General features: G+C 47.4%; 1 protein-coding gene across 1 annotated transcript in view; it reads right to left on the bottom strand.

Annotated features, from left to right (window-relative positions):
* TMC7 (transmembrane channel like 7) overlaps positions 1-15,712 on the bottom strand; it is a 49,131-nt gene extending 33,419 nt beyond the window's left edge. Inside the window, exons 1-2 of the mRNA XM_087815106.1 lie at positions 15,625-15,712; positions 637-880 (exon numbers count right to left, since the gene is read on the bottom strand). Of these exons, the coding sequence (XP_087671232.1) occupies positions 637-880; positions 15,625-15,691 (311 nt within the window). The 5' untranslated portion in view covers positions 15,692-15,712. The remainder of the gene's footprint in view (positions 1-636; positions 881-15,624) is intronic.
* Between the last annotated feature and the right edge of the window lie 6,291 nt (positions 15,713-22,003).

Below are 22,003 nucleotides of genomic sequence, written 5' to 3'. Positions count from 1 at the left end.
GTGATGCTGTACCAGTTCTAAGCCCAGGTTTCAAGAAGACTTGCAGGATTGCCAGCTGTTGCCATGCAAACAAGCCTGAGCTAACCTGGTGGAGGATGAGACCATTCCAGACTAGCCTACAGCCAGCTGACCCCAAGCCTAGATAGCAGAGCTACCTCTCGACCACAGCTGGCCATAGATACATAGTAAGCCCAAATAGAACTAGAAGAATTGCCCAGTGCTGACTTGTAGACTTGTGAGATTATTGCTTGAAACTACAAAGTTGTGGGGTGACTTATTACACAGCACAGCTAACTTGGTGCACTCATACTCCAGACTCTTTCCCTTCCTATTGGCCAGATGCAGACAACAGTGAAGCTTTGGGAGGGTTGCAGAGCCACAAGATGGAAAGAACCTGGTCCCTAAGTGACTGCAAAGTCCTCCACTGACCTGATCCAGGACTTTTATGTGAGTAAGAAATAAACTTCTAATAGACTGAGCTTTTACATGTTTGGGTATCTTTGTCACAGCAGCTTAGCTTACTCTAAGAAAAGAAGTTTTGATTATGTGAGCTCTTGAGGAAACGCAGGCCATGCATAAAATGCACCTCTGCCCCAAACCTACATCAGATGCCTTCCAGGTGGCTATTGAACAAACCTTAGTCTCCGCTTCTCAGAGATGTTCAGTGCATACTTTCGAATGGATTGGCCATCGAGGTTTTCAGTGATTCCCTCCTCCAGCTGAGAGCTATAAGAGTCTACTGGCTTCAGCAAAGTGCCACTTTGCTTGTCTCGAGAAGGGATGTTCGTCCTCTTGCGTGCAACGGACCGGTAGCTTGGCAATTCTTGCAGGAAATTCACAGGTGGAGAAGAAAAGCAACTGGCATCCAAACATAAGTTCTCTGGGTGGGAAAGAAGAAAAGCATCATTTACTCACAGTGAGCCAACAACTTTTGTTGGGAGCCAACAAGAATAAGTTGCATAGGAGACTTGGACCACAAAGACCATAACTCAGCCTTGGAGACAGCCACTAGCCTGGGCCACTGACAAAAGCGTTGGTATCTTATTTTATTTACCAGGATGGTGCTCAGGACAATGAAATCATCTGCAAATGGGTTCCCTTTCAACAAATGAGTCTGCAAATATGCTCTAAGTTACATGATATCTGAGTGCTAGTGTTTGGGGCTGCGACCACTAGCTAAATGTGTGACCTAAGGCAGTTAATCTAAATCTCTCTGTTCTTCATTTGTCAAATGGGGCTAGTAATATTTGCCTCAACTATCTTCACACAGTGTAGGGTAGAATGACGTATGGAATAAAACATTGAAAAGGAAAAAGTGCCTTGCATAGTAACAACAACAATGTTTACAGAACAATTCCTATGAACCAGGCACTGTGTTGAGAGTTTCACATGCATCACGGGATTGGGACTAGCCCTGTGATCTGCTTGGACCACAGAATACAGTGGAAATGATGCTATGCCAGGTCTAAGCTTGTGGATTTCTCTCTCTGTACCCCAGCTTCTGCCATGTAAACAAGCTGAGCTTACCTGCCAGACGATCAGACCACGCGGAGCTCGATGACCACCCTGCTGAGACCAACCCAGACCAGCCTACAGCCAGCTGATGCCCAGCGGACCACAGACACTCCACATACTGGGGATGGGTTTATTATCATCCCCATTTTACAGGTGAGAGAATAGAGTCATTGATGGTTCCCCAACCCCTTGTCCAGGCCCTCAAAGTCCTGCATGATCGGACTCCTGCCTGCCTCTCCAGCTCCTCAGGCTCCCTGCCCTACACCCACACACTTTTGGGGATCTTTCAGATACTAAAATGTGTCCCCTCCTCCTCAGAGCCTTTGCATATGCTGTTCCCTCTATGCCTGGAATGGACGTGCCTACCTCTTTAACCTCTTAGCTCCTGCTCAAATGTCACTTCCTCAGGAAACTGTCCCTGCCTCACTGCACTAGTGCAGGTGCCTTGTTACACACTGTTCCATACCAGTGAGTCCTCCACAGCACTTATCACATTCTTGGTTCACTGTCTCCCCCAGTGAACCAAGACCTAGCACCATCCTTGGCTCAGAGCGGGAGTTCATAAGTACCAATCGGGAGGATGCAGGAATGGATGGCAATCCTAACTTGCTCATGTTTACAGAAGCTGTGAGCAGGGGTGCTGGGAACAGAACCAGGTCTGCCTGGCTCAAAAATTTATATTTGCTCTACTACATCAGGCCACAGCTAGAGGCTAAGCTTTGCTGTGCCTTGTGCAGTGGTCTAAGGGAAGTCCTTCTGTTGAAGGTGAGGGACACTGCCTTCAGGATGGGTTTCATGCCTGATCCAATTTTAGTTGTGGGACAATCACTCTGAGTGGAGACAGGACACAAGGAGAGAAAATAGGAGGGAGCCATAATTAACTAAACAATTAACCCTACAGGGAGCAGAGCATCTATGGCTCAATGTTAGATGCTAAATTGCTTGGGTTTGAATCTTGGCTCTGTTAGTTACAGTTGTGTCCTTAGGAAATTTATTTAACTTTTCTGAGCCTCAGTTTCCTAAACTTTAATATATATTCATTCAACAAATATATCTACCAAGTGTCAGATCTGGCGCCTGAGCTGAGCAAATGCCCTGTTCATGTGGTACTTATTTTCTAAGGTGAGGGCAGGGGGGATCAGACAATACATAGGCAATACATATTATGCCAGGAGGCAATAAGTGAAAAAAGATACAGAGTGGGGTAAGGGAGCAGAGGTGATGGGCAGAGTACACTGTTTTTGATAAGCTGGGGTCGGGTATGGTCTCTATTAAGGTGGCATTTAAGCTGAGGCTGAATGGAGGGAGGTGTGAGCCCTGTGGATATTTGGGGAAGAGGAAAACAGCAAGTGCAAAGGCCCTGGGGCAGGGATGTGCATGGCAGTTTGAAGAAGAGCACGGAGACCTGTGTGGCTGGAGAAAAGTAAATGAACGAAAAAGTAAATTAATGGAAGTTTCATTGGTGGTCCCTGATGAGCCACACCAGCCCTCTATTGCCCCCTCTTGAATCCGGGCTGGACCTGTGGCTTAACCAAAGGATGCAACAGAAGTGATGCTCTGCCAGCTGCAGACCCAAGCTTTAAAAGTGCTTGAAGCTTCCTACATGGGCTGCCATGTAAAGAGTCAGACTAAGCTGCTGGGACAACTACATGGAGAGGAAGAGGCCCCAACCTCCAACGAGGAGAACCAAAGGTCCCAGGCTTACGACCCTGGCAGGCCATTACAACCAGTCCCCAGACCTCTGGGTCATCTGCACCAGGCACCGCCATGGGTGTGAAGAGGCCATCTGGACACTCGGTCCCAGCAAACATGACATCCAGCAGAGCAAACCCTCTCCTCCAGGCTCCACTGATTCCCTGATGCACAGAATCAGCAGAAATAATAAAATGGCTTTAACCACCCCGTTTGGAGCAGTTTGTTAAGCAACAACAGGTAACTGGGACAGGGAGGATGGAAAAGCGGAGGTCAAGGTCAAAGAGGTGGCAGGGCCAGACCAAGTCAGACTTTGTTGGCTGTGCTACGACCCTTGGATGTGGCAGACGAAAAGCCACTGAGGGCTCTGGGCCGAAGCATGTCATAATCTGACTTAATTTTAAAGGATCACTCTGGAGGCTTTGAGGCTAAGGACAGGACCCACCACAAGGGCCCACTTATGAGCACTGAAAGCGATCCTACAGATGGAAGCACTCAGTCCACTGGACTCCATCAATGCCCATGTAGCTAACAGGACAAGGAGGGGCTCCCCAGCAGGGACAGAGGGAGTGCTGGGGAGCAGGGAGCCAGCCAAGGCCTCGCTCTGAGTGGGAGTCTGACAGGGCAGGGCTGTAACCTTCGCCTCTCTGATGGGCTTGTGCAGACACAAAGGAACAGCTGTCCCACCGCAGATGACACACAGCCACGCGTCTGGAGCCTGGCCAGTTGCCAAGTACAAGGCTGCCAGTCTCCCTCAACCTTCCATTTCCCTGCCCCAGTGCACCCCGAGGATATGACACACTTCCAATTAGTAATGATGGCTCCCTAAAGCAAATCAGGGGCATGACGGGCGGGTCTAGAGGCAAGAGGGTCCAAGTAATCCAGGCAAGAGGCCTCTCCTCCCTCTAGACAGCAACAAAGAGCTGCTATTAACCACAAACAAAGGTCTTTAAATATGGAGCAGCACTGACCTATTGAATATTCAGCAGCTGTGGGGTCAGGGCGATGCACTGGAGCTGGAGTCTAGGCTGGCTTCTCACCCACTAACCAGGCAAGACAATGACTGTCTCAGTGATGTTTCTCATCTCCAGAACTGGGGATGTGACCTCATGGACTTCATGGGTGTGATCGTGAAGACAGGGTTACTGGCTAGGATTCATTGAGTACTTACTGAAATAGGCTATTCGAGGTACTCAGAATGTATCACCATGTTTAATACTTTGAACTTAACTTTGAATAGAATTATCCCATTTAGCAGATGACTAAACTGAGGCTTAGAGAGGTTAAGTGCCTTTCCCACTCACACACCTATTAAGTGTTGGAACTAGGGCCCTACCATAGGCTTGTCAGGTGTCAAGCTGTGGTTTTCACCATGAAACGATTCAATGGGCCATGGATTTGAAAATGTTTCATAATCGCTAAAATTCCATATCAATTAAAGTAATGATTTGGTTGCCCAGCTGGTGTGGTTGTGTTTGAGCGTCAACCCACGCACCAGGAGGTCGCCAGTTCAATTCCCGGTCAGGGCACATGCCCGGGTCGTGGGCTTGCTCTGGGCTCAATCCCCAGTGGGGGCCACGCAGGAGGCAGCTGATCAGTTTCTCTCTCATCAATGTTTCTCTCTCTCCCTCTCCTTTCCCCTCTCTCTAAAATCAATAAAAACATAGTTTTTAAAAGTCATAATTTGATTGTTCTTGCATACGTTCCACAGGAAAATGTGTCCTGTTCACATTTCATAACGACAGTCCCTGGTGGAAAACTATATTTTTTAAATGGCCATCATTGAAGAGAAATGATTTTTCCTTTTCAGACATTCTTGGGAAGTTCTCCATCTTCAAATTTTTTTTTAAAAAATCACAACCATACCTTTGAACACAGGCATCATTTTTATAACTATGGTCCACCTCTTCTCCTTTTCACACAGGACTACACACTTTTCAGAGCGTAGCAGCATGTGGTTTCTCAGGCCGGCCTGCAGAGGCAGGCAGCGAGGTGCCCTGGCTTTGCAGCAGGGAGGCCGAGGCCAGACAGATGGCGGCTTGCCCAAGGCTTTGATGTTTGGCAGACTCCTGGTTCCACTGCTTCTCACAGAGGCAGGTCATGTCAGCTCTCTGAGCCTCGGTTTTCTCATCCCCAGAGATAATAAGAATGTCTCGTCACAGTTATTGTCAGAATGTCTTCCTGAGTTGGTCCAGCTGAAAGTGTCATCAGTGTGGCCACTTAAGTCCTGTGGTCAATGTGTGGGCTGTTTGTTGACCATTTGCACGGGGAAGCGATTGGGAACATATTTCAGATACTGAGGTGCCTCCATCTGGGAATACCTAGACTCTGGTTGCCACTGGAGCCAGGTTTCAGCAATTAGATGATCATTTAGGTGGACAGGTGACTGGGTGATCACAGGAGGGGTGGGGACAGGGGCAGGCATAAGTACTTTTTCTGGTGTCCCGTAATCTTCCAGGTTAAGGACAAAGTTAGTCTCTTTGAGGCTTAGAGCAGAGTCTTGCTGGTAGAAGGGCTTCCATTTGAAGAATGAATGAACGAATGGGCAGGTGCAGGCACATCTGGAAAGCATCTTTAGGTCCCAACTTTCTTTGAAGCTCCTTCCACAGGACACCAAATCCTGCCAACGAGCACAAACACTCCCAGGATGTGGGCACAGGCCAACTGTGATCTGAATGGTACTAAAACCACCACCAGCCTCCCTTGAGTGTTTGCCAGGAACTGAGCCCAACCATATTTAGTGCTGGATTTTCTTCAGGGATTTTCTTCCCATTTGCAGAATCATGGAAACTCTGGATATGATGGGACCTTCTGGGTCATCCAGTCCTGGCCTCTTGCCAGCTGCCATGGGAATTAGTTTGGTTGCATGGAGCCCCTCTCTGCATGGGACTCTGGGCTGGGCATTGGGACTCTGGAGATGAAGACTCCTTCCTGCCTGGATGAGCTGTCACTCACTCCTTCAATCAGCACAAATCTCCTAAGAGCCCATCCCATTGCACACATCCCTGGCATTATTCCATCCCCCTTCCTAATTGTTTACTTGTGTGTTGTCTTGGACCCTCTCCCTCCCCTATTATTCTGTAGCCTCCATGATCCATGAGGGCAGAGGCCCCATCTTTCTCCTTCACCACAGAATGAATGAATCATGAATGAATGAATTTGGTGCTGGGGATATACAGGTAACATTGGATCACCCACCAGACAGACCAAAGTACATGCTTAGCATACCAGCAAAGCAGGTGCACCCCAAAATCAGAAAAATATTTAAGGAACTTAAGCATTTAACATTATTCTTTTTTATATGGATATTTTTCACAATTAAAAAAAATTTAAAGGAGGGTAAAAAAGCTGGCAAAAGTATCGAGATATTGACCATATAGTACATTCTTCCTCTTTCAGGTACTTTACATGAACCAACCCAATTGGGAACCTGCTTTGCCATTATTGCTTAAGAAATAAATGGCACGAGCTCACCTAGACTGGTATTGCTACTAAGGAAATGTGGACATCAATTTCAGAACTCTCTGGACTTCTTTTCACTCATATTCTAAGGTTTGACATTGTTTTTATCTTGGATGCTAACTAGAGGTGGGGTACCTGAGTAACTTGTGCTCACAGCTACCACGGGGTCTTAACTAGGGGCTCACAATCCAGGGAATTTAGCTAAAGCCGCTGACATCCCCACCAAGTGCTCAAAAACCTCTGAGGCCAGAGACTCATCACTGCCCTACCCCTGGAAAGGCCACCCACCTATCTGCCTGTTCATTCATTCACATACTTGAAAGCATTTACTGAGCAACTGCTATGTGCCAAGCACTGTCCTAGGACTGGAATACAGCCCTGAATATAATTCACAAATTCTCCTGCCTTTATGGGACTTACATTCTAGCTAAAGGAGACAGTAAATGAGCAACAACATATTTCAGGTAGATAAGTGTGTGGAAAAAAATAAGGCAAGGATGGGTTTGAGCAAAGCTTGACGGGAGAGAAAGAACCACAAAGCTAACTGGAAGAAGAGCAAGTGCAAAGGCCCCGAGGCAGGACCATGCTCAGCCAGTCTGAGGAATAGAAAGGAGGTCAGTGTGGCTGTAGAAGAGTCAGCAGGGAGGGGAGTACTGGGGTAGGAGGTCAAGGCCACCAGGGCCTATGGGTTAAGGTGAGGCCATGACTTTTAGTTGGTAAGGTGGAAACCATGAGGGGCTTTGAGCAGAGGAATGACATTGATCTAACTCATATTTAACAGGATCTCTCTGGCCAGTCCCGTGGCTATTTTTGTCAGTGAGCTGAAGTTTGGCATATCTATGTCCCATGCCGGGGCATCACATGTCAGGCTGTGCTGTCCCTCTGCAATGGTGGGAATGTTCTACATCTGTGCTGTCCAGTATGGTAACTACTAGCCACACGTAGCTACTGAGCAATTGAAACGTGGCTGGTAAGACTAAGGAAATGAATTTTTCATTTTATTAGACTTCGTTCAATTTACATCTCCATAGCCACACATGTATTGAACAATGTAAAGGGGCTTCATTCACAGGAGCCCAGAGCCTAATCTGAGAGGGGAGGTGCCAAGAGCCCTGGGAGCCTCCTCTGTCTGCCAGGCTTCAGAACTTCAGGGCTGGGAGGAACTGCATGAATCATGAATCATGGCACCTGGCACCTGGCACCTTGGGTGGGGCCTAGAGACTGGTTGGGTCCAAGGCTTTACAAACATTGAGCAAACAGCCTACAGGAGCAGTGACTAACTGGGTGATCAGAGCCATGCTGGGCGCAGGACCCAGGTCTCCCGGTTTTCAAGCCAGCAGAGCACCCGGTGGGCTGTCAGTGGAGCAGTTACTTTGATTCTGTCTGTCTGAGGAGGTGATATCACACGGTGGTTAAGAGCATGGCCTCTGAAGCCTGCTGCCTGGGTTCAGATCCCAACTCCAGTTGCCACCTGTGTGACCTGGCGAGTTTCTTAACCATTCTGTGCCTCAGTTTCCCACACGTTAGGAGTAGTTCCCACCTCACACAGCCTTCCTGAGGGTTAAACAGTTATGCTATATAAGATACTCAGAAAACAGGTCAGCAAAACTTTTCTGTGAAGGGCCAGATAGTAAATACTACTTACCACACGGTCTTTGTCACAACTACTCAACTCTGACGTTGTAGCAGGAAAGCAACCATAATCCATAAATAAATGGGCATAACTGTGCTCTAATAAAACTTTATTCATAAATATAGGTGGCAGCCAGGATTTGGCCCACGGGCTGTACTTTTCTCTGGCTCAGAGGGCCTTTTCTCTTCCCACCAAAGACAGAAGAGTGTGTTTCCCTGGCTGAGCTAAAACACTGATGATATCTCACTGGAGGAGACCAGCACAGGCTGGAACAGACCCCAGCACAGTGGAGTAGACCAGAGCAGTGCAAAGCAGAACAGCAAGGAGTGGAGCAGAGCCCTTTTAGTCAATAGGGACCTGGCCTCAGGGCCACCAGGCCTTAGGACTGCTTCACAGCCCTGTTGTTTTCACAGCTGTGCTGTATCACAATTGAGCTGTTTGCACTGAATAAAGTTTCCTTCTTCACCACACCCCAAATGGAGGGTTCCTGTTGGTGAATTGTCGCCAGTGACCATCGGTTGACATTATTTACTGATGAACTTAACGTACATGATTCTTGCTATGGACCAAGCTACTCCTTATGTGGTGTGTTTATCGTCCTTGGCAAAGATCTCTCCAAAAGACATTTTCAAAGTTCCTGGAAGTGACATTCATGGCAACTAATATTTACCATGTGCTATGATTATGCCAAACTCTTTACATGATTACCTCCTGCGACTCTCACAGTGACTCCATGTATCACTGATTTCACAATATGGAAAGTTCAGAGAAGACAAGAACTTTGCCCAGGCTGAACTACGGTCTGCACCCTGAGGGCAAAGACCTCTGGCAACTCGCATGGGGCCTGACACATAACAGGTGTTCAAATAAACATTTGTAAAGTGACTACATGGCCATGCTGGCTCCAGGTTGACAACATAATGTCCTTCTGTTTCAGGAGCTTGGTGAGTAACTTTTCAGAGCCTCAGTTTCCACAGGGATAAAAGGGACAAATAACACCTTACTTCACTGAGTTGCTGTAAGGATTCAAGAAAGTTACACATTTGAAACCAAACTCAAACAACCGGCCCCGGGCCTAGCGGATCTTCAGGAGCGGGTTCCTGCTCGCCTGACCTCATCCCATCTCCTCCTCCGAGCTCCAGCTGGGGCCTCCTCAAACACACAAAGGTCATTCCCGCTCCAGCCCTTTGCTCTTCCTGTCCCTCCTTCTGAACGCTCTTTCCACCTGCACTTCAGAGTCACCTGCACTGACTCCTTTACATCTTCAGCCTCAGCTCAGAAGTCCCCTCCTCAGAGAGGCCTTCCCGACCACCCATCTAGCAGGTCCCCCCCTCCCCCGCTCTGTCCCATCTCCTGTTTATTTCCTTCTCAGCAGTTCTGGTGATCTGTAACTACCCTATTTTTGTCTTTCACTGTTCAGTGGGTGTCTCCCCTGCTTTGTGAAAGCGTGTCCCTAGCCTGCCTCTTTCACCAGTAGACCAGCCGCCTGGTGCATGGTTAAGGCTCAAGGTCAGTTTCCTTCCTCCTCCTGGTGGGTGGAGGGGGAGGCCCCCAGGGGTCTGGGCTGGGTCCCACACCCAAACAATGCTCCTTTAAAAAGCAACCAGATTACAACACAGTTGACAACACTGGAAAGTCATTTCCCCCTTTTATCTCTCCATAAATTCTTCACTTCCTAAAAGAAACAAAAACAAAACAATAAAAAGCCACCAAGGGCCCTGGGCCTAATCCCGGCCTGAGCTGCTGGGCAGAAGTCAGACTCTTCCAGACAGGGTCAAAAATAAGCCAGATGGCTGGCTCACCAGAGAACCATTGCAGCCCAAATATGGCCCGTGGAACCTGCAGCTGTTCCAGGCTTGCAGAAGATCCCTCCCTCCGGGACACCTGTAAGGGTGATGAGTGACCCGGATGAATGGGCTTAGCAGATAGGGAGAGAAAAAATAAACACTGCAGGTTGAATGGTTACTTCAAGTTTAATACACTCTGTTGGACTGAAAAAGCCCAAAGAATAGTTGTTTGATTCTATAAATATCTCATAGCCTATCTGCAGAAAGAACAGGCACACAGCACATGCAGTCCTCCAATCTTACAGCACTAGGGCTAGAGAAGGCCAAATAATAACAATGCCAACAGCTACCAATCGAGCGCTAGATTCTTGACATGCTTATCTCCCTGCATCCTCTTAGTGACCCTAGCAGAAGGGTATGATTATCCCAACTTTACAGGTAAGAAAACTGAGGTTCAGAGAGGTAACAGGACTTGCTCAAGGTCACATAGCTAATAACTGGCCAAGTTAGAATCCACACCTAGCCCAGAAGGCTCCATAAAAACTACCAACTAAGGTTCTCTTCATTTATCTTTAAAAAAACAAAACAAGTTCCAACTCCCCTCACAGGAGGAGTCTAAGGGGGCTGTTTAGTGAATTCTGTTATGAGAATTAACCCTTCTAGGTGTTCCGGGCTTCAAAGGCCCAGACCAAGTCTCACTCTCTGGCAGATGCGATCAATCCAAATACAGTCCCATCTGGGCCCTCCAGGTCCCCTCCTAAGAGCGGTGCCCTTGAGGAAGAGAGAGGAGAGGTCAGTGGCTCTGAAGCCATCACACAGGTTGTAATTCTGCCAGCAACCACATTGTGGTGATTGGATCATCTTGGTTGAGTCACTTCAGTTCCCCCACTGAACAATGAGATGATGGTCATAGTCACTCCCCACAGAAGGGTCAGGAGTCTCTGAGTTTGGCCCCTCTTCAAAAAGTTAAACACAAAATTACCATATTATCCAGCAGTTCCACTCCTGGGTACATGCCCCAAATAACTGAACACAGATATTCAAAAACTTGTACATAAATGTTCACAGCAGCATTTCTTCTAATGGCCAACAGGTGGAAACACCAAATGTGCATCAATGGATGAATGGATAAACCAATGGAATACTATTCAGCCATAAAAAGGAGTCCAGTACCGATACATGTTACAACATGGATGAACCTCAAAAATGTTACTTATTGTAAGTGAAAAAAACAAACACCACAAACGGTCACATATTGCGTGATTCCACTTATATGAAATGTCCAGAATAGGTAAATCCACAGGGACAGAAAGCAGATCGGTGGTAGCCAGGGGTCTGGGGGAGGGGAAACAGGGAGTGACTGCTTACTGGGCACAGGGATTCCTTTGAGGTGATGAAAATATTTTAAAACTAAATAGAGGTGATGGCTGCCTAACACTATGAATGTACTAAATGCTGCTGAACTGTACACTTTCAAATGGTTGATTCTGTGATGTGAATTATACCTCAATTAGAAAAACAGTCACTGCATGCATGCTAGATGAAGATGACCTGGTATGAAGTGCTCAGTGTCAGGAATATCAGAGAGATTTGGCAAAGAAGAGTCATTCTATTCAACAAACAATGAACATGCCAGACATCATAGGGCTGAGGGGTCCAGGGGTCCCCCAAAATGTCTCCTGGTGGGGTTTTTGCCTTTTGGAGGAGGTGACATTCAAGTTGATATCAGAAGTGTGAGGAGGTGGCTCCAGGAAGATCAGGGTCAATCAAGGGTGTGTCAGGCAGAGGGAACAGTGACTACAAAGACACGAGGAAGGAAACACAAAGAGGGACTATCGGGTGGTTGGGGCCTGCGGGGTAAGGGGGTGCAGCAGGCGTAGAGGCTGGAGAGGTAGACAGGGACTGGCTCAGATGTCAGTCATCTCTAGGGGCCCTGGGTCAAAGTGATCCTGCACCTTCTACTGCTATCAGAACATCCACTTTATAGATGGGGAAACTGAGGCTCAGAAAAGGAAGTAACTTGCTCAACACCACAAGGCTTTTTTTTAAAGCAACAATAAAATGTCTGGGGCAGAAATGTGATCTCTAGATATGAAGCTGATGAGTAGAACTCTCACCACAAAGACTTTCTGTTATACACAATCTTTATTGTTTTCATAATTTGGAAATTTGTATAACACAAGGGATGGGGTAATAATGAACAGTTACCAAGGCAATGAAAGCTGCAAAGCTGGCCAAAGAGAACTTTCTATCACTGGCTATGATTCCACCTGACCACAGGCTTATAAGAGGTTAAGTCAGTGTCTGAACACCATCCCTACTCTTAAAAGCAAAACAACTCAGGAGAATTGAGAATACAGTTCCGTGGATACTCTGACAGTATCTGTGTGGGTTACAGAGAAGGAATATAGAGTCCAGCCTGTGGGAGGAGAGGTAATCAGGGAAGGCTTTGGGGGGGAATTGGCACCAGATTGAAAAAAGAGCAGAGCAGCATGCCTTAGTAAGGTAAATGGCCCCCACGGGAAAGGGAACAGAAGGAGCTTCTCAGGCACAAGAAACAACATGCAGACCATTAGGTGGATGTGAGGGACATATGGGAGCTAAGACAGGGGCCAAACCACAAAGGGCATCCCTCAACTAATATTTACTGAAGGCCTACTATGCACCAAATACTGTGCTAAGCACGGGGATGCAAGGGTGAGCCAAACAGGCCCAGCCCCTGTCCTCCTGGAGCTTATCATCTAGTGGGAGAGGCAGAGACATTAATTAACAGCAGTTAACACTCCCAGGGTCCCATGGCAGCCAGTCTCCAAGATGGGTCCCAGTGATCCATCCTCTCCCCCAATATCCTGACATTCACACCTTTATAAAGGTTCCTTCCACACTGAATGGGACTTACCCATGTGACCAATAAAATATCGCAGAAATAGCACAGTGTGATTTCCCACACCAGATCATCAAGGCATTATAGCTTTTGCTTTGCTCTCTCTTAGATCGTCTGCTCTGGGGGAAAGCAGCTGCCAAGGCATGATGACACTCAGCAGCCCCTGGGAGGTCCACATGGAAAGGAAATGAGGCCTCCTGCCAACAGCCACTATCACTTTGTAATCTGGGAAGGGATCTTGCAGCCACAGGCAAGCCTTCAGATGACTGCATACCTGGCTGACACCATGACTGCAACCTCATGAGAGACCCTGAGTCAGAACTACCTAGACAGGTCATTCCAAAGTCCTGATCATCAGAAACCGGAAGATAATGAGTATTACTGTTCTAAGCCATTAAGTTTGGGGTAATTTGTAACACAGCATAGATAATTAATACAAACCTGAAGTTCTTTATATAAATAAAATCTCTTAATCTTTATAATAACCCCCTGAAGTAGGTTCTGTCATTTCCACTTAATACGTAAGGAAACTGAGGCACCAAGCACTTAAGTGCTTTGAAGGAATAAGCAAGGTAATGGGGTCAGGGAAAGTGAGATGGGGGTACTTCTTCAGCCAAGATGACTCCAGAGGTCCACCTCTCTGAAAGGACATTTGAGCTGAGACCTGACAGGAGGAGGAAGTGGAGGCTGCCATACAAAGAGCAAAGAGAAATGTAGTACAGGCAAAGAGAACAGCAGATGCAAAGGCCCTGAGGCAGAAACAAGCTGGATATGTTGGAGGAATGGGAAGGCAGCCAGTGTAGCTGGAGCAGAACGGGTTAAGGGTGATGAGGGGGAAAGAAGTTGGGGTCAAATCACCAGGCTTTGTTGGCCACCACAGAAAAGCCTGGAGTTAATACTCAGAGCAATGGGAAGCCACTGGAAAGTTTTAATTACAAAGGGGAGTGGTATGATCTGTTTTATCATTTAGAACAGGGGTGAGGAACATCCAGCCCGCAGGCCATCTATACGGCCCTCAAAAACATTTGGTCTGACCCTGCCAAGGCCTCACCCAAGAGAAGCAGTGCCAGAGATCACATTAGGGGTGAGTTAATTAAATGCTTGACCAAATACAGCAGGCTAATTTTTAAGTGGATAATTTTGTATGGCCCACAAATGATGTTATAAATATCCAAATGGCCCTTGGCAGAAAAAAGGTTCCCCACCCCTGATTAGAAGGAAGCACAAAGCCCATTCTGTAAACCAGATCCCCTTTGTCTCCTGCGCACCTCCAACTGTACTCCCATGATGCCCATATAAAGCTTAACAGTTTACAAAGTGCTACAAAGTTATAAACATGTCCCTTCTGAGCCTTCCAACCCATGCTGATGGGTACAAGGTCAAAAATACCATCTGTCCAAGGGATGGGGGAGACTTTAGAAGGACCAGTTATAATACTTATAAAAAAGATGTTTAGAGGTCCCTTAAACACCCAGTAAAGATCCAAAAAAGATTAATCTCATGCCCTCTTGTATATGAAACCATTACTGGCATCTTAAATGTGATTGTGCTAAAATAAGAGGAAGACAAACAGAAACCAACTAAAAAAATCCTTGAAGGCCATTATTGAAAAGCTAGAACTGAGCTGATGCCAGCAGTATTAATAATGAGACAAAAAAGAATTATCATCAAACTCAGTCTGAGTTCTGATTCCTGAGCAAATTCCCAGGGTTTGAGTCCTGTCTAGATGTCTTTCCTTTGTCGTCTTCTAGACGTTGAGAACAATCCAATCATAAGGGCCTAATGGCGAAATCTCCACTCATGTTTTACTGTAAATCCTTGTAACAAAACCACTATTCTCAAACTGAATTAGAGAAAACACTGCAGATAAAACTCACAGTGCCGTCTTGTGTCTTGTTAAGGACAAATATAAGATACAAATGCTACAAGGAAGCCTGCCTGGATGCTGGCAACTTTTCTGTCTTGACTGGGTGAAGGCTGTACGTAATTCTGTAAAATTTCACAGAGCAGGACACAACTTTCCCCCAAGAAAAAAGAAAAAAAAAAACAAAAAGACCGAAAACACACGCCTTATAATGCTTGCTTGGTTACCATTTATTGGGCTTTCTCTGCACCGGACACTGCGCTAGGCACTTCATACATTTTTCTCTGCGCCAACCCCACCAACATCCTATTCCCATGTTACTGTTTAAGAGCCGGAGGCTCCGAGAAGGCAAAGCCACTTACCAAAGATCACACAACCATAAAGAGCTGAGGCAGAACTCGGCTCCGAGCCCATCTGATCGTAAACCCTGAAACGTCTGGGGGCTGGCACCTCCTCCCAGAGTGTTAGAACTGGCGGGGAACCTCAAAATCTTTTCATTGAACAGGCAAGGCTCTTTGGAGACTCGCAGGGGATCCCTCGGCCAGCAACTGGATGGCAAAGCCACCGCCGTCCGGACTCCCGCCGCAGTGCTCCTTTGGTGGGACGTGCGCCCTCCTAACCGCGGGAGGACAGGTTGGAGGAGAGAAAGCAGGAATGAGGGAGCCCGCTTTCCCCAAAGACGGGGAGGTGGGCGGAGGCTGGGCCCGCGACGCGTCCCGGGCACCCCGCGCGCGCCGTGCGCCCTCCGACCGCTAGCGACACGAGCGACACCGCCCCGCCGCCCTACCTGGGTGCACGAAGGGCGCTTTCCTGGGCTTTCCGGGCGGGAGCGCGCTGGCGCCCGGCTCGCTCATGGCTGCGCCCCCCGCCCCGAGAGGCCGCCGGAGACGCGCTCCGGCCGCGCCGCCGCCGCCTCCTGGCCTCCCCGCCGGAGCCGGGATTCCAGGTTCCGGCGCGGACGTCACAGAGGCCGGGGCGGGGCGCGGACACCGCTCTTCCCGGGGCCGCGCGCTGGACCGCTCCAGGGGCGGCGGGGCGCGCGGGGGGCGCGGGCGGCGAGGGGGCGCGCGGGGCGCGCGGGGCCAGGACGTGCCGCAGCGGGTGGGGTGATGTCAGCCCCGCCGCGTCCCCGCTCAGGGACGGGCACCGCGGCTGGAGACCCCGGGCAGCTCCATCCAGAGGCCTGATAAGGGACGGCCTCCCACATGTCTCACTAAAATTTTTTTTAAATATAATAAAAATAAACGGCAAACAAGTGTTTCTAGTAAGTTACCATTTGGGTACAAAACGCGGGCGGAGGGGCGTCTGTTTGCACGTGTTTGTAAATGCGTAAGATCTCCCTCGAGTGGGGAGCTGGGTGAGAAAGGTGCCAGACGGGGTTTTTCCTTTACGCCGTGTTTGTTAAATTTTAACACCGTATCCATGTTTCTTCTCTGCCCGTATACATCTATTCAGGTACAGTTTAAAACAGAATTAAAAGTAAATGCCAAGCAAATCAATGTAATCGTCAATGGGGAAGTGTCCTCTGCTCAAGAATTCCAAATAATGGGCATGAGTGTTTCCAGGAGGTGGAGCTTAGCTGCCCATCTTTTTTGTGAGCTGCACACAGTGACCTGCACACAGTGACTTCCCTCCAAAGAGGACAGAAGGGGGACAGTATGGAAAGAGGAGGGTGGGGCGCACCAGTGACTTTACCTGGGTAACACTGGACAAACACTTAAGGCAGAGAATCAAGGTCAACATCAACACGCCTTTTTTTGTTTTTTGTTAATATTCACCAGAGGATATTTTTCCATTGCATTTTTTAGAGAAAGTGGAAGGGAGAGGGAAAGGAAAGGAAAAGGGGAGGGGAGAGGGGAGGAGAGAGGGGAGAGGGGAGAGGGGAGAGGGGAGAGGGGAGAGGGGAGGGGGAGGGGGAGGGGGAGGGGGAGGGAGAGGGAGAGGGAGAGGGAGAGGGAGAGGGGAGAGGAGGGAGGATCAATGTGTCTTGTGAGAGAAACACATCAATTGGTTGCCTCCTGCAGGCTCCCTGATGAGGGCTGGGGATGGAACTTGCAACCCAGGTACCTGCCCTTGACTGGGAATCAAACCCTCGACCCATCGGTGCATGGACAGGCGCGCTAACCACTGAGCACACCGGCCAGGGCGATGGTATGCACTCTTGATATGAAGTCATGAGAATGACACTTCACCTCTCCAAAGCCATAACCCCAGTCTGATCCTAAGAAAAACATCAGACAAACCCTAATGGAGGGACATTCTCCAAGATACCTGATCAGCTCCACAAAGCTGTCAGAGTCATCAGAGACGAGGAAAGTCTGAGAACTGTCACAGCCAAGAGGAGCCTATGGAGACACGACCACGTAAGTATAATGTGGCAGCCAGGGTGGGAATGTGGAAAAGGGAAAAGTAACAGCTAAGCAAACCCAAACAAAGTATGGACTTCAGGTAATAACAATGTGTGGATATTGGTTTATCTATTGTGAGAAATGTACCATACTGATGTAAGATAGTAATAATCAGAGAAACTGAGTCTGAGGTGTATGGAAACCCTCTGTACTATTCTCAAAAAAATTTCGTAGCTGTAAAACTATTCCAAAACAAAAGGCTTTTTTTTTTTTTTTTAAAGTACTTGCCGGGCTCAAAAAAAAAAAAAGGCTATTTTTATTGTATTAAGGGTAGAGTCACTGGTTTCCTATTGGAACCTCATTTCCAATTATTCCCTGAGTGAGCTGGTCCACATGCCTCTGTTTTCTCACCTGTAATATGGGCATATACTACTAGATCCCAAGCTGTGGTGAGAATAATAACCTGAAATGCCTGGGCAGAGCATCTGGGGGGGGGGGGGACGTAATCTGGACACCAACACTACATCTACATAAAATAAAATCCAAAGATATAAATGTAAATAGTAAAACCATGGAAGTACTAAAATAATAATAATAAGGTGGGTTGTTGTTGTTGTTGTTTAAAGTATCGGAGAGGGGTAGGACTTACGAAGTCTGACCCAAACCCAGAAGCCAAAAAAGCACAATAACTTCAACTACTTAAAAATTTTAAATCCTGCAGCACAATGACACTTGCAATGTTGTTTATAATAGCAAAAGAGTGGCAGTGGTCTAAATCGCCATAGAAAGGAGGCTGGTTAAATCAATTTTGACACATACGTTCAGCTATTATATAGCTCTACATGTAGACATATAGAAAGTTCTACGTGCAGAAGTGTAGTAGGTGAGCTACCATTTGGGCAAGGAAAAACAAGAATATGTATGTGTTTGTAAATGCATAGTATGCCTCGGGACAATGGTGGGGGGAGGTATTTACTGATGATCCCTTTTTTGGTTCTGCATAGACATTACCTCTACATCTTTGAATTTTTTAAAAATGACCTTTCAAGTCTGTGGCACCGAGGAGTACCAATAAATGATGGCTATTTCTAGTGTAAGACAATGCCTCCCCCTGCCCTGCACCCCAGCCCCCAGCCTGGAAGGGGATGGGTGGAACTCAGAGCCTGGGCTGGCACACCAAAGGGTGTGGGTTCGGTTCCCGGCCAAGGGTAGGTACCTGGGTTGCGGGGCGAGTGTGGGTGGCCACCAACTGATGCTTCTCTCTCTCTTTCTCTCCTCCCTCCCTCTCTTCCACTCTATCTAAAAGCAAGAGAAAGCATCCTTGGGTAAATACTAATACACACACACACACACACACACACACACACAGTGGAAGGCAGAATGGGGTGGAGGTGGTGGTGAGCGGTGAGTGACCCTGCAGAGAAGCCTCAGAACTCCTGGCAACCCTCTGCCCCTGCTGATGTCACCTGGCACCCGGCCTGGCTGGGGGGCCCTGCTGATGTCACCTGGCACCCGGCCTGGCTGGGGTCCGCATTCGGGTCAGGGGAGGCCTCAGGTTCTCCGGAGGCAGGGGACCCAGCCCAGGCTCCTGAAGGAGAGTCCTCCCTCCTGACAGACGACTCATTTTACAGGAATAAAAACTGGTCATTCTTTGGAGAAAGGTCATCAAAAGCCCCTGTTTGAAGTGCGTAGAAGAAGGCAGGACACTGCACAGCAGAAATTCACACAGAGGATCACGAGTAAGACCCGAAAAGGACTCGGTTCCATTTGCTGTTTTATTTCAAGGGGAGGCATGTCTTGCCACAGTGCCCTCTATGGGCGTTTTCATTTCTAGCACTTTTTTCCCCCCTGATTTTATTCTATTTTAATTAATTAATTTATTTTAATCCTCACCTGAGGATTTTTTTCCATTGCTTTTTAGAGAGAGTGGAAGGGGGGAGAGAGAGAGAGAGAGATGGATGTGAGAGAGGCACATGGATAGATTGCCTCCTGCAACCAAGGTATGTGCGTGCCCTTGGCCAGAATCGAACCTGGGACCTTTCAGTCCGCAGGCGGACACTCTAGCCACTGAACCAAATGGCCAGGACTCTAGCACTTTTTTGTACAACGTATGTCTATTTTATTTTCAATACTAGGGTATAAGCTTGGTGAGGGCTCTCTTTTATTATTCTGGGGATAATAATAATAATAGGCACTTTATTGAGCACTTACTCTGTACCAACTCTTATGATCGCAATACCTCCTTTAATTTTCATCACCCCTAAGAAGACAGTAGGAGACTCCAATCCCCGTTTCATAGAGAATGAATACGTAAGTAAGCAGAACAACAAATCGATCTCTCTCCCCCCTCCCCCTTCCTCTCTCTCTCTCTCTCTCAGGATCAATCAATAACAAAATATAGTAAATAAAAAATGCATTTAATGCACCTAACCTACTGAACATCATAGCTTCGCCTAGTCTACCTCAAATGTGCTCAGAACACTTATATTAACCTACAGTTGGGCAAAATCATCTAACACAAAGCCTGTTTTATAAAAAAGTGTTGAATAGCTTGTGTAATTTATTGAATACTGTCCTGAAAGTGAAACACGGCATGTTCGTATGGATTCTCACCATTAACCACTCAAGTGAAAGCACAGCATGGTTAAGTTGGAAAATCATAAGCAGAACCATCCAGGGACCATTTGTATTCCACGTGCCTGGACTGTCTGGCACACAGACGTGCTCAGTCTGATGATGCTGGTTGAGGGCATGAATGAGCCTGTGAAGTTCATTTTAAGGTTGTGAAGGAGGGGGGGTCAAAACTCTGGGTCAGTTCCTGATGGCATTTTCTCTGGACTCTGTTGAAATGTGAAAAATACTAGAGCAAGGGAGGGGAATCTTTCTTTCTAGTATGAATTGCTCCTTGATGTTTAAATGCAATACTTCTTTACTTGGGTTCATGAGAGGCAATCTTAAGGCAAATTGCAAAGTAATTCAGGAAAGGTGAAACACCTCTGAGGTCAGGAGATGCCCAGTCCACTTTTAGTTTTCCGGGCTCTTGGCTGCCAGCAAAGGGTCCTTTCACAGAGAGGTTCTGTCCCTGCTGGAGAAAGCTCAGCTGCTGTTTTAAGACCTAAATGGTTATGGTCTGCCCCTGCCCAGGCGTGTTCTTTCCCAGGGGGCTGGGGTGGACCACTGGCCCATCTAGAAAGCACTTCTTTCCTGCCTCCGAGCCCCTACATCAGCTGCTGCCCTAAACCACACCCTCTTCTCACCAAGCACAGACCATCCCCTCTCTTGAAGGGACAATCCAGTTTTATTCCCTTTTCCTCCAAGAGCAAATCCTAACAAAAACGGAGATATGTATTCTCCTGGGGCTGCTCAGAAGCCTAAAAACCAAGGCCCAGTGACCCCGTCTGTGACCAGGCAGAGAAATCCTCCGCATCAGCCCCCTTTTGCACTTACCACCAAGCTGCGGAGCCCAGGACATCGCAACATCAAATTTTTATTACAAGTCCCTTCAAGTACATTTGTCAGCGTGCATGAGTGTATCACGTTGTAAAGCCCTCTTTCTTGTAAAGGACTGTTCTGTTCTGCTCTGTAATCCTTCCTTTTCACATGAAAACATCCTATTTGCAGAGAGAGGTGATTAAAAACATGGGGTTTGGAGTCAGAGAGCCTGGGTTCCACAGCTGGCTCTGCCACTCACTAGCTGTGTGATTGGGACGAATTGCTAAACTTCTCTGTACTCCTGTTATCTCATCTGTCAAATAATTCTAATAAGAGTGTTTACTGCCAACACAGGGCTGGGACCAGAGGCAGGCAGGCAGGGTGTCTGGGGGACACTTGGGGTTTTGCAAGTTCAGTGTTGGTACCTGAGAGCGGGGGGTCTCCGGCCCACCCCTCGCCCCTCCCTCTGCACCCCTCGCAGGCCCAGCCCAGCTCTTAAAGGTGTTGGAAGATGACATAATGAGGTTATCTTTGTAAAGCACTTAGAACAGTGCCTAGCCCATAGTAAGTGGTATAAAAAATGTTTGTTACATACACTACATTTTTTCATTAAATGTTTGTTAGTAAATGGTAATGTTGTTTTTTTTCATCTTTTTATGTAATTTTACTGGTGTTGGTCATGTAAAAAAAAAAAACAGTCACCCTAAATTAGTTCCCAAAGTTTGTTGGAGAAATTTTATTGCTTTGTGTATTTCAAATTCCATCACCGGGAGGCACAAGGTGTCAGATCATCTCACTTGGTGATGTGAAGTTTGTTTGCCTTGTTGAGGTGGTGAATTTGGGAAGTTTAAAGCACCTTGGAATATTTTGACTTGTTAACATTCCGGCTATATCTGTAATTGATATTCTTTTTTGTTAACATTTATGATTCTTCTTTCGGACCTTTCCTCAGTGTCAAGATTTGGGTGTATTGAATCTTTGTAATTTCAAAAATGTCAAATATTAGAGTGATCCGTGATCACCGCGATGAAACAAACAACATCTGCACCTTAGAGAAACTCACGGACAAAGAAGAGATGCAGTTGAACACCACCAATGGGATAAAACTTCTAATGTGACACAACCTCACCTGCTAACTGAATCGGTTCAGGAGGAAAGGGGCAAAGCCTGACTGCGGCCTGGACGGTTCAAAAACGCCAACGTTTTGAAGGACAATACAAACAACACAGGGACAAATTAAAGATTAAAGGAGAAGAAAGCGGCATGAAACTAAATGCAATTCATGATCATCGACTGGATTCTGGCCTTGGCTGCTCCCTGTGCCCCTTCCACAGGGCTTCTTGAGTGTCCTCTCAGCACGGCCGCTGGCTTCCCCCAGAGCAGGTG

This window comes from Miniopterus natalensis, chromosome 3 (genome assembly GCF_054644295.1).
Source record: "Miniopterus natalensis isolate mMinNat1 chromosome 3, mMinNat1.hap1, whole genome shotgun sequence".
Lineage (NCBI taxonomy): Eukaryota > Metazoa > Chordata > Mammalia > Chiroptera > Miniopteridae > Miniopterus > Miniopterus natalensis.
This window is presented reverse-complemented; position numbering and strand designations above follow the sequence as displayed.